The 17,305-nt window shown below is 38.8% G+C and overlaps 1 protein-coding gene across 1 annotated transcript in view; it reads right to left on the reverse strand.

Annotated features, from left to right (window-relative positions):
* The window catches only part of LOC107662783 (tumor necrosis factor alpha-induced protein 2-like), a 37,963-nt gene that overhangs the window by 11,447 nt on the left and 9,211 nt on the right, over positions 1-17,305 (reverse strand). The window contains exons 2-3 of the mRNA XM_016452882.1: positions 9,827-10,309; positions 7,383-7,588 (exon numbers count right to left, since the gene is read on the reverse strand). Coding sequence (XP_016308368.1) covers positions 7,383-7,588; positions 9,827-10,287 — 667 coding nt within the window. The 5' untranslated portion in view covers positions 10,288-10,309. The remainder of the gene's footprint in view (positions 1-7,382; positions 7,589-9,826; positions 10,310-17,305) is intronic.

A 17,305-nucleotide genomic window follows, 5' to 3' on the forward strand; every position in this document is an offset into this window, starting at 1 on the left:
CGCTAGCGGAAGCGCAAGTGTCTGAGAGTGCAAGTCTGAGAGTGCAAGTGCAAGGCTGCAGCTAGACCCTCTTGCAAAATTCATGATTGTGATTCGTGACAGTCCTAGCCATAGACCATATTTGATTTGAGAGCTGCAGCGAAGATGAAAATAATGACAAAATAATGATAAATAATGACAGATTCTTTTTTTTTAGGCCAACAATTCATTTAAACTCTATAGCATCATGTTTATGTAACTAATACACCTGAAATGAGCACATTTAACTTCTAAACTTAAAGCTCCTAATTTTAGGAAACCTAATAGCTACACAAACAAAGCAGACGCATAAAGGAGGATTTACTTCAGACAATGTGTTGGAGGAACAACACTGATTTCCATTTATGCTTTGATATTCAAATGTTCTCATCATAAAGTTTCACTTAAAATGCAGCACATGGCGCTATTACTTTCGTCAGTGTGGCACAGGGATACTGATTCACAACATCTCTGGAGAAACGTTGGTTTCCTCTCTATTTGAAAAAGTGCACTTCAAAAGAATAATCTGGGATTGCTTTATACCATGCACAAATCAACAATGATAATTTTCGTGGAATATAAACTGAAAGAGCAAAAAAAAAATAATTTTCTGAATTTGCACTTTATGATTCATTGTATGTTAATTAGTTATTTCTAAAGCAGTAGTTCTTAACCAGGGAGTCGGGGCCCACTAGGGGGCCTCATCAAACTACCATTAAAATAAGCCAAAAAAACTAAAAATGAACCCAATAGACATTTTCATAATGCATATATGTATTTCTAAATATGCCAAGCTTTAAAATATTTTATTGGGTAGAAATTGTGAGTAAAAAAAAAACAAACATTTTTCATTGTCCAGTAAATCATGAGAACTTGAAAAACCATGGAGCAATCGAATATAGTTGTGGGCAATGTGGGTCTGAGAACAACTGGAGAAGATGGATGAATATGGGAACATTATTTTGGCCATTCAATAAAGTTCTTCAGAATTCCCCCATTAGTAGATTTCATGCCATTAAAACCTAAAACATAAATGCAATATATCTTCCAGATGGTCAAAAGGACTGCCAATGCACTCTGCTGGCTATAGTTTATAATGATCTCACTTGTGTTTCTTACATGTAGCAGCACTTTTTGACATTACAAAGAAATCTTTGATGAAGCAGACGGGCTCTCATTGAGGTCAGCGCTCACACCCATCCTTCATCATTTCCAGTCCTTTCCTTTGGGATGAACACATTTACTTGGGCTAACAAATTGGTCTGATTACAAGTGATAGATTTTGACAAGCTTCAAGTATTCAATCATTACATACATATTACATATTACATCAGTGTATAATATACAGTATGCTGTATATACACCGGTGACCGAAAGTTTTGGAATAATTAAGTATTTGTTAAAAAACATAGTAAAAACAGTTATTTTGTGAAATATTATTGCAATATAAAATAGCTGTTTTCTATTTGACTATTTTAAAATGTAAATTACTCCTGTGACGGTAAAGCTGAAGTTTTAGCATCATAACACCAGTCTTCAGTGTCATATGATTCTTCAAAAATCATTCTAATATGCTAATTTGGTGCTCAAGAAACATTTATTATTATTATTTTTTCAACATTGAAAACAGACTTTGTTGCTTAATATTTTGTGTAAAATGTGATACACTACAGTCAGTGTAAGTACGATTAAAAAAATTAATTAATATTTCTATACATTAAATTGATCAGAAGTATCATGGCATCAATGTATCATGGTTTCCACAAAAATATTAAGCAGCAAAAAATGTCAACATTGATAACTGAGCAACATATTAGCATATTAGAATGAATTCTAAAGGGTCATGTGACACTGAAGATTGGAGTAATGGCTGCTAATAAAATCAGCTTTGCTATCACAGGAATAAATAACATTTTTAAATATATTCAAATAGAATTAAAATAACAGTTGTTCATAAATTTTTATTTTTTTACTATATTTCTTTTACAAATAAAGGTGTGCATAAAGCACTTCTTTCAAAAACATTTAAATCTTTTAATTATTCTAACCTTTTGGCCTCCAGTGTATATAATTTTAATAAATGATACATATGTAATGTACTTCTACTCTTCTGTTAATTTCTTCTATTAAGCTTTCTTTCTGACCATTTTCAAGACGCATCTGTCACAAATCAGCTGTGCAATAATTGTCCCCGCTGTTGAATTCCTCCTCAGAACTCTGAATGGCTGACCGTAACACCGCAATGAGACCGTAAGGGTCTCATTGCAGTGCTGAGTTGCCCATTTATCTCCTGTGACTTCCTGACCTTTTTTTAGAGGGAAGGATGCGGTGGTGTTCGGTTGGTGCCTGACTCATCTGTCCCTATCCCTGTTGAGGATGGACTGTCCTGTAATGCCACGACAGACCCCACACCCTTCTCAAGCGTCTCGCATAATAACAGCCTGAGTGTGCCAGTCCATCGGAAGGAGATCTAAATATAAAATACAATACCGCCAGGGTTATCGCTAACACAGACGGGGGGCAAGGTGCCTGTAAAAATGCACTTCCTCTGCAACTCATCCACGTGAAAATTCCTCCACCCAAGAACAACATGTCACTGTATCATCTCAATGACTTTGAGACCCGACTGCTGATATTCATACCTGAAGGGAGAAAAGGTCGACCCTGCAAGCTACAGTCTGAGAGGAAGAATTTAAAAACTGGCTCCCTTTTAACTGATGAATGAGAATTTGAAAAATATTGGCCATGCCCCACAGGAACTTGAATAGGATAATAAACTGTTTGTCTACACTAGTACAGATATCTATCTGTTTGTATGCCTCAAAAAACCCTTAAATTAAAAAAAAAAATAAAAGTGACGTCTTAGAAATACTTGTGTATTGCAACTTATATACCATTCAGAAGTTTGGAGTACGATTTGTTTCAAAGAAATGTTTCTATTTCACATAAATACTGTTCTTTTGAAGTTCCAAGTCATCAAAGACTGTATCAAAATGTACCATGGTTTTTAAAAAATATGAAGCAGCTCAACTATTTTCAACATTGATAATAATATGAAATGTTGTTTGCGCATCTAATCAGCCTATTAAAATGATTTCTGAAGGATCATGGGAAAAGCAATGATCCAGATGTTGAAAGCCATGTAGTTTAAATGGGTTTTATCCCACAGTCATTAAAATGAGGAGCTTTGCCAGTAACTGCGCTGAGCTGTGCAGAGGACAACACTAGTTCTTTGTTTCCACAGAGTCTCACGCACTAAATTCATGGTGTGGAGCATGCTTGACTTAAGCATGGACATGTCACCACCCTTCCTTAATGAAAACCACAGGGACTAAACTGTTGCCTTTTAAGGGCACGTATGGTACATATGCTACACATATACCCCCACCACAACTTCCAAGAGCACCTAACACTGTTTGCTTTTGGCTGAGGATTTAAAAGGGTGGGGGCTGACAACCAACTCGACTGAAAAACCTGACTAAGCAAGATATCCGCTAACATAGCTCCAACACACCTGCCCAACCAACACCTCTCAGCAGGACCAATCAGCCGTTACAAGGAAAAGATTAGCCTGGATTCTAGGAATGTAATGGAATATGATCTGTTCTTTGTCGTGCCACAGGTTCAGGACCATTTTCCATTAACCCTCTATGTTTCAGAGTCAAAATCACCCTCCTGTCAAGTCGGAGCAGGAGAAAACCAAAGAACTTGAGGAATAGCAGCCCACAGAAACTCCCGTTCTCATTCATTCACTTCCCCTATTTAATGCTCAGCATGTGCAGAGTAGACATATTTTCCCCAGAAGTGAAATATTTAATAAGTGGAGGATGATTGTATTTCCTGCCTCTGCCAATGTCCAGGCCCAGTGAAGCTTCCAAGTGACAACTGGCCTCGCCTGCCACTGGAGACCTTTCGGTCAGGATGCAAAGTGATGACATGAGCCTTCTCAGGACAGAACGGTGCAACTCCCTTCATAATTTATTTGGACATGGCCAACGTCAACAGAACAATCCTAAATTGGACCATTTGGAAAACGCGAACTCCACCTTACTCTAAGTGCTACCCTGCCCTCACATAATGCTTGTTAGTTTATTTGACATGCATGAACAAATTCTCCTGCCAAATGTTGGACAATAGCTGGATAAGGTGGAAGTGTTGGCTATTCCTTTCACAAGTGACTCTGCCAGTTGGCATGCAGGAATATTTGCTATCATAAACGGGAATGCATTGATTGCAAACATTCCACTCAGATACTGATTCCATGGCGGCCATGACAGAATGGTTCTCAGCTGTAGTTATGGCTTATGGTTGGAGGTTGTGGCTTGTAATTTGGTGAGGTCTGGAAATCATTCACTAGTATGAGGGGTAAACGCCCTTCTATATGGCTTCTTTATCAATTCAGCCATGTCATCTTACACTCTGCCAATCCCAAAGACAACTAAATGCTTTCAGTCCTGAGAGATACCAGCAATCCGAATGCAACGTAGACCTTGCTCTCTGAACTCACAGCAAAGCAACAATGGGGTTTAGTTGCAACATGCTTTGTGTTCCAAGAACAATTTTTCATATTGTTGCGACATCATGGAGAGGATGGTATTGTTGTTAAAAAAAACATTTATTTGGTATTAAAATTAGTTGGGCTGCCCTCGACTAAGGATTTTTCTGGTCGACTAGTAGTCGTTCATTTTAAGCATTAGTCGACTAATCGCACGTTTATTAATAAACCATTTAAATCATTATAATGAGCCTTTAATTGCCTACATAGCCTTTTAAGCGCTCAAGCACACGCTCAAACTTGCCACAGCACACCGGCAGAAGTAATGATTATGAATATGTCAGTGAAAAACAGTAAGGAGGCTGCATTAACATTTTAATAATTTGATAAACTAGTGCTTTCTTTGTTCTTGGTTTAAGAGATGAACTGACTCATCATCACCGCAGTAGTGATGCACCTTGTTTCATACGGATTACATAATCTGAGAATATTTGTTTTCTATTTGAATTGGTTCATTTGAAAGTAGACATTTCACTCTCTGTAGATATATTTTTAATGTCTGTAAGGCAAAGATATATATGGAGTTTCGCGCTCGAGTTAGCAGAGACCAAAACGGAAGAAAGCACATCCGGTTTGCTTTCTTTATTTTACAAAAGTGCTTTTTGTTGATATTGCGAGTGCACACAAATAAACGTAGAGTCTTTACAGATTTGAAAGATGTATTACTCTTATCTGTATGACCAAAAATGACAGAGTATTTTAAGAGCGAGTGAGTGCACCGGCGCCTCAATCTGTCCTGCAGTGAGCACTATACTGTTCAGCTTCACACTCCACACAGACACTTGAAGAGCGCACATTTCTCTAGGTTAACATTAGATTAAGCGGCCATGTAAAGTTGCTAATACTTACATATTTCAGATGATAAGCCATATTTGAGGTCGATGAATGATAGGCGAGCGTTTGTATGTTCTGCCTGATGTACTATATTACCATAGACTAGCTGTTAACAATCTGTCCGTCACGAACTGCTTGACCTTGTCTGTGGATTTTTGTTTGATTTATTTATTTTTTCTGCGACTAAGCGACTAATAAATGTTGGTCGACCAAGCCTCTTCTGTTCGACTAATGATTAGTTGACTATTAGGGGGCAGCCCTAAACATTCGTTTATATAAATAATATCAATTATAAGTTGTGCTATAGTCTAAAATTGGTAAAGCAATGACACAGGAAGTAAAGGCATTGAGAATGTTTTAACAACTCCTACTCAAGTGAAATCTGATCTGGTTTAGCAGAAGTTGACAATTGACAGTTGAAACACCTCCATGAACAGCATTCACGTCCTGTTCTTTGCTCCATTTTTTGGATTTTCTTGTAAGGCATGCCTTACACATTATCTGAAGTGTTACTTCCTTGTTTAATCTTTCCTATGCTCCATATATTCTTTTAATGCATCGTTGTGAAGATGTTTGATAACATTCTTCAAAAAGACTCTCTGTGAATTAAATACTTAAAGATTTTATCATTCCCTCAGGAATGTGGGACCACTTGAGAACAGCTGGGTGGATGGAGCAATGCTTTCTTTTGTCACAACAATTATGCCTGCAAAATAAATGGGAAGTAGGCCTTTTATTTAAGCTCATACACAAGAACTTTTTTGGAATACTTAAGAAACCACAAAAACAGACTAAACTGAGAAAAAAAAGTGTTCACCATTGGCATCTGATCAATGTGTGAACAACAATGCTCTTCACCCAAATAACAGATATATCATAAAGCATCTGGTGGTCTCTTCAGCTGAGAGTTGCTGACTTGGAAACCCACATGACTGCTGCGGGAGGTCACCAGAAGGTTTCCCATCAACATAATTTGGCTAAATTTTTTTGCTGTGTCAGCTGGGACATTCAAAGCAGCAAGATTCGCTAACCCTGTCCCCCCCTGCTGAAACAAAGCAAAGACATGACCAAACATGACACTGTGGGGCACATTCAGTTCCCCTTTGCTCAGATTCCTCTTTTATCATGTTCCATGCTGCATTTACACAAGGAGAAGAGATTGATGGTTTAAATTTGACAGCCCCCTATAGCCCATATGGTGAAAACGGCAGAAAAGTCTTGAAAATGCATACCGCTCTGACAGGCATGTTCCCCGATTATCAATCTTTCTGCAAAATTTAGTTCCAACTCTAATCAAACACACATGAACCTGTTAATCAGAGTCTTGCTTAAAATGATTGTGTAATTATGTAAGAGCATAGGTTGAGCACACAATGAACTCTGTTGACTGTTTAACAAATGCACAAGCAACCGCTAACACTTGTAGATATGTTTGCAAAACAGTCCAGGCCTGTGACGCTAGCAACTGGTACTGCTAACTTGATGTTCCTGATCTTGTCCTTCACAACCATCCTTTATGCCAATATTCTTTAACCAACAGAGCCTGCAAGTTGTTGCTGGTTTTGAACCTTATCTCTCCTTGTCTTGCAGTAAAAAGCCTGAAACCTGCAATCATGTGTAAATTCCTGCCTTGCATGTACCATGCTCATGCAGGACAAATTAAACAATTAAGCTCTGGTAGGGTAAAGTTGTGGTCAAAAGTTTAGGAACAAGCATTAAAGATTGTACATTTATAGTTGAATTAATTTGCTAATAATTCCATGTTTAATGCTATCACAGTCTGTTTGTATATTTTCTAGAAGTACCAAATACTAAATACTGTATTACACTGACACAAACAATTACAAAACAACTGTTATAAATAGCTAAACTGTGTGTGTTTACTTATTTTTACTTACTGTGAGGAATATGAGTCTACGAGTTGCTGAATGGTTATTCTACAAATGCACAGCTTCCTATTCAGTTGACTGTTTACCTGAAAGTGGCTCCCTGGGTTTGACCTCAGGCACCTCCTCCACCGGCTCCTTCTCAGGCCCCTGAGATGAGTGGTCCTGCATGGACTCCCTCTTCATTTTGCCCTTGCCCACCATCTTCAGGAAGGAGAGTCGACTGGTGGAGTCAGGATCAGTTTCTGAGCACAGGTCACCATTGGTCAAGCTCTCCTTGCACTTTCCGGCCATTCTATAGAAGAAGAAAGTTGATGAGGAGAAGCATGCTGTGTGTCTGTTCTACTAGTGGCAACAAATGGAACTGCAAAAATCATTTTACAAACACTCCTACCTCCCATTTGCAATAAATCACCACAAAAAAAGTTATTAGTCCTAAACAGTTTATCTCACTCTGTTTCTTTCTCATCTTAGTGCTGGGAACCGATATGGGCCGTCCACTTTTCAGCTGCCTTTTTCTCCATTCATTTTTCCCATGGGGATTTTAAAACAAGTCTTTGTAAAGGAGTTATATAAGTCATGAACCAACCAGCTACAAAGTGAATCACAACATTACAAACCGTGAATTGAAGCAAAACAGTATTGGAATAACGGACTGTGTTCTTATGTCTTAATTTATGCATTTAAATCCCATTAAAATGAACCAAATCCACACTGTAGGAGAAAAAAAAATCTTCTGCAGTGAGTTGCAGTTCCTTTCTGTACAAATACTGGCCACATAGACACAGATGAGGAACACAAGATGGACAGAGAAGATGGGAAAAGTACTGGTAATATCTACGCAAATGATGTTATAAGGGGTCAAATTGGAATCAATGCAAGGCAAATCATCTGAATTTACAGGTACCGAGATGAATAATTCACTCAGTCTTCATGCTTTCAGTTGATGTGTGCTGTGTGGATAAATGAAGAGAATAACACCATGTTGGTTCTTCAGGAGGTGATTGTGTCAAGATCAGAAACTACAGAGCAGCTGCAGTGTGTTTGGTACTGCTGTGTGTTCTTCTGCTGACTGCAGTCCGTGTGTCACACTCACTCAAGAAATGCAACAGTTTTTATCCAAGAACATAAACCTGACCAATGAGAGAGATCAGCTAATACTCAAGAACATAAACCTGACCAATGAGAGAGAACAGCTAAGAAATTAACTTCTGATTCTTGGTAAAGCTTCTTTAGTCTATGCAGTTATTTGCTGCAATATTTTTAAGCAAAATGTGTCCGTTTCTGGTGTCATCTGCTTCCACTTATTTTTAGCTGTACAAAACATCTCTTTATGCTGCTTGATATTACAAACTGGTTTTTCTTACCATATTATTTTTTTGTATTGTTATACATATTTATTTGTGTAAATATAAACAAACTGGTCGGTAGCGCAAATTGCTTTATTGTTTACTGCACTTTGTTATTTTTATTCTTTTCCATATCAAACATTCAAAAATTAGGTGGACACAGCAGATATGTTTAAAGCATGATGGAGTTGGGTTGTGGTCTCAGTAACTTTCAGTGTACACAATCTATAAGTATACTATCTGTTATAAGTCACAGACAGATGAGTGTAAATGGGAATAAAAAGCTAACAGCTGAGCTGGTTGTGTTTACAGATGGATGGACTTACTATCAATTCGATTTTTACTACATGTCTAGTGAGTCGAAGGACTTGAATGAGAGCAGAAGATACTGTATAGAGAGAGGAGCAGATCTAATTTTCATAAACAACAGAGAGAAACAAGATTTTAGTTTTATGTGTGTTTATATTTTTTAGCGGCTAAATGAGAGATGGTCAGGTTAAACGTGTCCGTTGTCTGTTTATGATATAAATGTAAGTGTAATTGTTTAATCTGCTCAGGTTACGAGGGTCTGGAGAGCCAAAATGGACATCGAGCAGAGAACTGTGGTGTGATTGTGGATAATGACCCAAGGTTGCCTACTGTATTTAGATGGCATGATGTTGCATGCAACAGAGATTTTCAATGGATCTGAGAAAGGGGAGGTTACAGCTCATACTGCTATAGGAACATCACACACCTTTTGACAAGTTTAACAAAATAACTTCTCATCATCTAAAGCAGTGTTTCTTAACCATGCTCCTGAAGCACGTCTCCTTTGTCACTGCTTAACTGGTTCAATGAGGGAAAGAACTTAACTTGAGAAAAGATGGAGGAATATAAAAGTATTACTTTAAAGATGTTGATTATATATGCAATTATATATGCTCTTCTGAACCGGTTCATTTTAATTAATAAACTACTGATTACTACGTATACAATGCTTTTATGACCTTTTTGGATTTTATAAACTTTTTGGAATTTACATTTTTTGAATGAAATATCCTTTTAAAGGCCAATTATTGGACTGCATTTATGCCACGTGCATTTATGACACTTGATAAAAGTTTGTATAGACACACCTTGAAGTAATTAACTCATTAATCAACGGTTAAGGAAGCATTAAGAGGAAACGGAAGCCATCATACCGTAGCAAGCTCCCTTCTGAACTCCGTCGGCCCTTCTTCTTCCTCTGCATGGGTGAGGCTGAACCTATAGAGCCCTGTGGGGAGGGGGCGTCCTTTCCCTTGCTCCTGCCAGACATGCGCAAGTTCTTGCCCAGTTTTCCTAGGGTCTTGAGGGGAGAGACCCCTTTCATGCGTTCCAGGGTGCTTTTGATGGAGCCTCCCTTCCCTGATCTTCCACGCCGCACCTCATTAGCCTCATTTTCACCCTCCTCATCCTCAAACAGGTTTCTGTCCCGGGGCACACGCCCATCCAGAAGTGAGCCTCCGTTGCTTCTGGGCCAGTCCTCATCTGAGCCAGGCTCCTCAAATGGATTGAGGTTAAGACTCATTTTTCTGAGAATGAACTCACTACGTGTAGTCGACAAATCCACGCTGAACCTGCCTCCCTTCAGGCGAGACGGGAGGTTCTTAAGGACTGGCATGGTTGCGCTGGGAGGATATATGCTGGAAGAGAGATAAAACAATTAAAGGCATATCTTTCAACATCACCACTACCAGTATGAACTGAGTAAGCCATTACAGATGCACTCTGACTCTGCTTATACAAACAGGAAATTACTGCCACATGGGCCAGTACACTGGCATTCATCCATGATGCTGCTATTAGCTTTCACTTTTTATGAAAACTTTCCTTCAACTTCCTTGGTTCTTTCCAGTTTACAGCACAGCTGAAATTGCATAGTACAATGAACATAGAAATCAAGAAAGTGGATCTTGTGAAACAGTAGATTTCAATAGTGTCTGATATGTAGTGTGGGTAAATGACATATCATCTATTCATTTATATAAAATACAGTAAAGTTGTTTGGCACATTTATTTAATACTTATGCAATAAGTATGGCTTCACATGAATTGGAATATATACACTACTGTTCAAAAGTTTGGGATCACAATTTAAAAAAAAAGAAATGAATACTTCAATGTTAATTAATACAAAATAATAAGAGGTAATTGCTACTTTTTATCTCACAATTCTGACTTTTTCCTCAGAAATGCATGTTATAAACTCACAATTCTGACTTTGTTTTCTCAGGATTGCATGATATAAACATGCAAATGCAAGAAAAAAATTCTGACTTTATGACATGCAATTGAAAGCTATTAAGTCAGAATTGTGAAATATAAACTCGCAATTGTGAGAAAAAAGAAACTCACAATAAACTCGCAATTCTGAGTTTTTTCTTGCAATTGTGAGTTTATATCTCACAATTCTGACTTTATAACTTGCAATTGCAAGTTTATATCATGCAATTCTGAGAAAAAAGTGAGAATTGCGAGATGTAAACAGAATTGTGAGATAAAAAGTCGCAAATACCTTTTTTTACATTTTTTTATTCAGTGGCGGAAACAGGCTTCTTTGATATCCATACTTCTTTATTCAGCAGGAGTACAATCAAATAAAAAAATAAAAAAATAAAAAACATTTTCAAAAAACAAAGAAAGATCAGTAAAGACACATGTTTTTGTTTTAAATTAATTAGATGTTAAATTGTTAAATTAATGAGTGAACTCTCTATTCATCAAAAAATACTAAAAAAAGGATCATGGTTTCTACAAAAATATTAAGCAATTATTAATATTAAGCAGAACTATTTTTCAACATTAACAATAATAATAATTTTTTCAGAACCAAATCAGTGTATTAGAATGATTTCTGAAGTAATGAAATTCAGCTTTGCTATCAAAGGAATAAATTACATTTTAAAATACAGTATATTCTAATAGAAAAACGGTTATTTTAAATGATAATAATATATAAGTATCTTACCATTTTTTTTTACTGTATTTTTGATCAAATAAATGCAGCCTTGGTAAGCATAAGACTCTTCTTATTGTATCTATGTTTTAAACTAGACTTGTTCTTTTCTTTGTTGTATGACACATGTACCGCTCAGCCCCATTTAATTTTACTGACGCACATCTACTCAATATCAACATAACATCATCATAGCAAACAGTATTACACAACAGAGATAACAGATCTGACAGTTTTATATGTAAGATTACTGATTTTATGATGGGTAGAATCAGAAGCACGCCCTTTGGTTAATCTTGAAGAGAACTTTTGATGTTGCGCCTGCCTACATTACAAGTGTAATAAAATATTTGTTATACTCAAATGGAAGTAAAATAACACATACAGCCTTGAGAATGAGAACAAACTTATTCTGGCTAGGACAAGCAACCCAAAACATATATCTGACACGACACGACTCACCCAGTGTTATGCCTGAACATACTAAATCTTGTGTAAATAAACAAAAGGAGGCTTCAACTTGATGAACCGAGTCTATTTCAAGAAAACATGTTTGCCTCTTTCAAAGGCTTCTTTGCTAGAATAGCCCTCTTGGATATTTATGGCTGGTGACAAAAGGGGATAGGAACATCGCTGAATCACTTCCGGTTTGCTAATTTGTGTATGTGTGTGTGTATACGAGTGGGCCGATTCTTAATGAATGATTAGCTTTGGGTTAACAGCCGTCTACCTGGCTTCCTCGCGATAAAAACTACATTCTGCCATTTTAACAATAGCTCAGTAAACAAAAAAGAAAAATTATATTACCGACATGTTTCTGAGATCAAAGTCATCTTCCATGCAGTAGCTTGGAGACCAATTTCAGTGTGTAACAGCCAACGAGCTTTAAATTCCTAGAGAGGGTCTATTGTTTGTGGCTTCCTACCTCTTTTAAATAATTATGTCTGCATGATTTTTCCATATGGGTCACCTACCATTCAGGACTTATTCTTTCATGATCATTTACACTGGAAGATGTGGGTAAGGCCATGAACATACTGAAAGTGGCCAACAGAATTTTTCAACTGTTTGTCGATATAATAAAAATCAGTGGGGAAACAACATTGAACCCCATTGACTTTCATTGTATGCACAGAAAAACACTGAAACGTGTTTTACAGAAAAAAGAAAGTCTTACCGATTTAGAATGGAATGAGGTTAGTAATGATGAGAGGCGTTTCATTTTTTAACCTGACTTGCCACTTGATCATTGAATCACCAGTAGGATTTAATTATTAGACAAGAAGGAAATTTACATAGAAAATGGAGTGAATGAGGAGGAGAACATAAGTTACGCAACTGCTTAACAACAGAGTTCATTTATGCTTAAACTGTTTAACAGGGGATTAACAAGTTAAGTTAATGAGTTAATAAGAAAAAAGTGACCCAAATGTCTTACGGCAATTGAAGTTCCATTGCAAATCATCTTCTCTCTCAACATTCCCACTGAAATTCCAGCTCTAATTATAAACCTTACAGTTGAGCCAATATGGAACGTCGGGTTAGATCATTGGGTGAGATATAAAAGCCATACTACCACTTTCCCAGACCAACTCCTCTTCCTGTCTCATACAGGTAGAAGACAAAAGGGACAGGTCCCCCGCATTACAGCCAATGGCAGTGGCATTCTCTAATAAGTGGATAACTGGATAAATTCAAGGAGAAACCTATATGTCACTGACTCACTGTAAAAATATGATGTTAAATTGGCATCTGTGTATTATGGGATGGCATAATGGTGCCTGTATATTTTTACAACAGACAAAGACAAAATATTAAATATAAAATACTGCAATGAACATTAACTAAATAGATAATGTAAACACTCTAATGTACATTACAGATAACAGAAAAAAGAAGTAAATGACAGAATACAGTAATTTAACTTGCTAAAATCATCAATTAGTAAAATTACATATAATGTGATATTAAAAGGGTAATTCACCACTGACAAGATGGGGTTTTAATAAAAATCAGCTGTCTATGCAGTAGAAACATGATTTGTTTTTTTTAAATCAGTGCTAGAGAAACAGAGAAAAGGGGCTGTTGTGAAAAAAGGTAGGAAAACTTCAATGCCCATAATGCATTGGGCTTCATCAGGGATACAAAAATGCAGAAGTATGAACTGTGGTTTTCACAAAAACGCTAAAGCTGTAAAAAGACTGCCAGGTGGCCTGTTTGGAGACTTCAACAGACGGAAGAATAATACAGATTTTGTATTTACTTATACTACAGACACTGTAATAATGCTGGTTAAAAACTGTTGAACTTAAGCTTTAAACCATTTAGTTTTTCACTGTATGTGGTAAGTAACAGTTGGCCAAATAAGTTTTTTTTTTTTTCCTGGAAAAACTATATTCTTGTTTGTACTTTTTGGTTAGTGTCAAAGATGGTTTCTGGAGGATGCCAAAATATCAACATCTTGTGAAATCTAAGACGCATAAGCTTAGTCTCACTCTGTTCGCACCATAATCCTCCTCATCTGCATCTACCATTTCAAAATTATGCGGAACCACTGCAGTGCCAGTATGGTTCAAAGTCTACAGCCATCCTGTCTCTTAGCAGGGATGGGCAGTGAGTTACACTCAAACGGAGGGAGGACTGGTCTTCACATGTGACAGACAGAGGCATTGATTCTGTTGTAGCTTTGGGTTTCAGGCTCTGGTTAAAGGAAAAGCACTGGAATGTTGGAGAGAGCCAAAGACAACCTCCCAATGACTTTCCCCAAGGTGGAGTTTCAATGCTCCTGAATTCATAGGGTAATGCAAGCACATGATCTCAAACAGGTCCAGTAAAATTTAGATAACGGATTATAAGTGTTTTAATTGAAAATAGATCTGGTTGATAGATAGATAGATAGATAGATAGATAGATAGATAGATAGATAGATAGATACTAGTTCTTGGTTCTGCTGTTAAACGTCTGTTCTCCCTGCTATGTGTGTGTCTTGCTCCTGTGTTTCCTTGTTTGGATAAATAAAGATGATTCCATGTTGATCTACTCCGACGTTTCCTCGATTCCTCATTCCCCCACAGTAGCAGTAGCCGAATCGTGACAGAACAGCAGACCTGAAAAAAGTAAGCAGCGCCCCTTCTCCTCGTTTTTCTTTTTCCCATTTTTTTGAAAGTTTTTTTTGTTTCCTGGTTTCTCCCCCCGCGGCATGGAGATCGCTGCTCATTTCCTCGCCATATCCCGCCAAGATCTCCCCTTTTACGAGTATGCCGGGAAGTTCTGCAAGCTCGACGCGGCGACGGCGTTGGATGACGCCACCCTCAATCGTCTGTTCTGGCTTGGGGCCAACTCCAGATCCCCAGTTCAGCCCAGGGAGAGCTCCCGATCCCCAGTTCAGATCCCCAGTTCAGCCCAGGGAGGGCTCCCGATCCCCAGTTCAGCCCAGGGAGGGCTCCCGCTGCTATGTGTGTGTCTTGCTCCTGTGTTTCCTTGTTTGGATAAATAAAGATGATTCCATGTTGATCTACTCCGACGTTTCCTCGATTCCTCATTCCCCCACAGTAGCAGTAGCCGAATCGTGACAGAACAGCAGACCTGAAAAAAGTAAGCAGCGCCCCTTCTCCTCGTTTTTCTTTTTCCCATTTTTTTGAAAGTTTTTTTTGTTTCCTGGTTTCTCCCCCCGCGGCATGGAGATCGCTGCTCATTTCCTCGCCATATCCCGCCAAGATCTCCCCTTTTACGAGTATGCCGGGAAGTTCTGCAAGCTCGACGCGGCGACGGCGTTGGATGACGCCACCCTCAATCGTCTGTTCTGGCTTGGGGCCAACTCCAGATCCCCAGTTCAGCCCAGGGAGAGCTCCCGATCCCCAGTTCAGATCCCCAGTTCAGCCCAGGGAGGGCTCCCGATCCCCAGTTCAGCCCAGGGAGGGCTCCCGTTTCCCCGTTCAGGCCAGGGAGGGCTCCCGATCCCCAGTTCAGCCCAGGGAGGGCTCCGTTTCCCCGTTCAGCCCAGGGAGGGCTCCCGATCCCCAGTTCAGCCCAGGGAGGGCTCCCGATCCCCAGTTCAGCCCAGGGAGGGCTCCCGTTTCCCCGTTCAGCCCAGGGAGGGCTCCCGATCCCCAGTTCAGATCCCCAGTTCAGCCCAGGGAGGGCTCCCGTTTCCCCGTTCAGCCCAGGGAGGGCATCCGTTCCCGAGTATAGCCCACTGAGGGCTCCAGATCCCCTTCGTTAAGCCCAGGGAGGGCTCCAGGCCCCGAGTACAGCCCCGTAATGAACACCTTAAAATTACAAAACAAGCAAACAAACAAACAAAAAAACAATATCTTTCAAAAAGTTCTCTTCAGTATATATAAATAAATATATGTAAATATATAAATAAAATAATGTTAAGTAAAATTAAAAAGCCGAATACTTCTTGCACTGGCTGTGCTGGTTTCGGCCTCATTGCCAGCTGCAGTCATGTCCTCATCTCATATATAAAACACCTGTGATTCAAGGTGTTCCCCATTTAGTTCTTATTGTTCCCAGGTGTTACCTATGTGTTTCTGTGTATTTAAAGTGTTCCCTGCTCCTAGTTCTTGGTTCTGCTGTTAAACGTCTGTTCTCCCTGCTACGTGTGTGTCTTGCTTTTGTGTTCCCTTGTTTGGATAAATAAAGATGATTCCATGTTGATCTACTCCGACGTCTCCTCGATTCCTCGTTCCCCCACAGTAGCAGTAGCCGAATCGTGACAGAACAGCAGACCTGAAAAAAGTAAGCAGCGCCCCTTCTCCTCGTTTTTCTTTTTCCCATTTTTTTGAAAGTTTTTTTTGTTTCCTGGTTTCTCCCCCCGCGGCATGGAGATCGCTGCTCATTTCCTCGCCATATCCCGCCAAGATCTCCCCTTTTACGAGTATGCCGGGAAGTTCTGCAAGCTCGACGCGGCGACGGCGTTGGATGACGCCACCCTCAATCGTCTGTTCTGGCTTGGGGCCAACTCCAGATCCCCAGTTCAGCCCAGGGAGAGCTCCCGATCCCCAGTTCAGATCCCCAGTTCAGCCCAGGGAGGGCTCCCGATCCCCAGTTCAGCCCAGGGAGGGCTCCCGTAATCAATTATAAGATGCATGAGATACATGTCAGTTGAAAACGAACAAGGACATCACATACTTGTTCCTGTTGATTGTCAGGGGGCAAAAGGGGCAAAAAGAAACCACAATTGGCGCCACATCTAAGACGAGAACTAAATAAAGAGGCACTGTATAAAGAGAATCTGCAAACTGGGGTGAATTCTTGGCTTGGGGAGCAGGAAATAGCACCACATAACATTAACTTTGTCATTGTCGTGTGTTTGTTGGTGCATCCTTTGCTCCTGTTCTGCCTACGATGTTCACCTTGGCAACGTTTCAAATATTTCTCAACAGCCCAATTGATACAAAATCTGGCCCATGTTTTATTTGATGTGCTTTAGCAACATTTTGTGTTTTTCAGATTGATTTTTGTAAAATGTTTGTTTGACCAAACATGATGATCCCTTTGTGAGGGATCCTCTTTTTAAAATCTAATATCACATGTTTGTATATCATTTATAAAGACCCATACTGGTAAAAATACAATTATTATAAATATGTGTAAAATATTTAATTTCTATGATTTATTATATTATTTATCTCTTATTATTTTATATTTATTTATTTATTTATTTAAAAAGTATCAG

This window comes from Sinocyclocheilus anshuiensis, unplaced genomic scaffold (genome assembly GCF_001515605.1).
Source record: "Sinocyclocheilus anshuiensis isolate Anshui unplaced genomic scaffold, SAMN03320099.WGS_v1.1 scaffold1144, whole genome shotgun sequence".
Classification (NCBI taxonomy): domain Eukaryota; kingdom Metazoa; phylum Chordata; class Actinopteri; order Cypriniformes; family Cyprinidae; genus Sinocyclocheilus; species Sinocyclocheilus anshuiensis.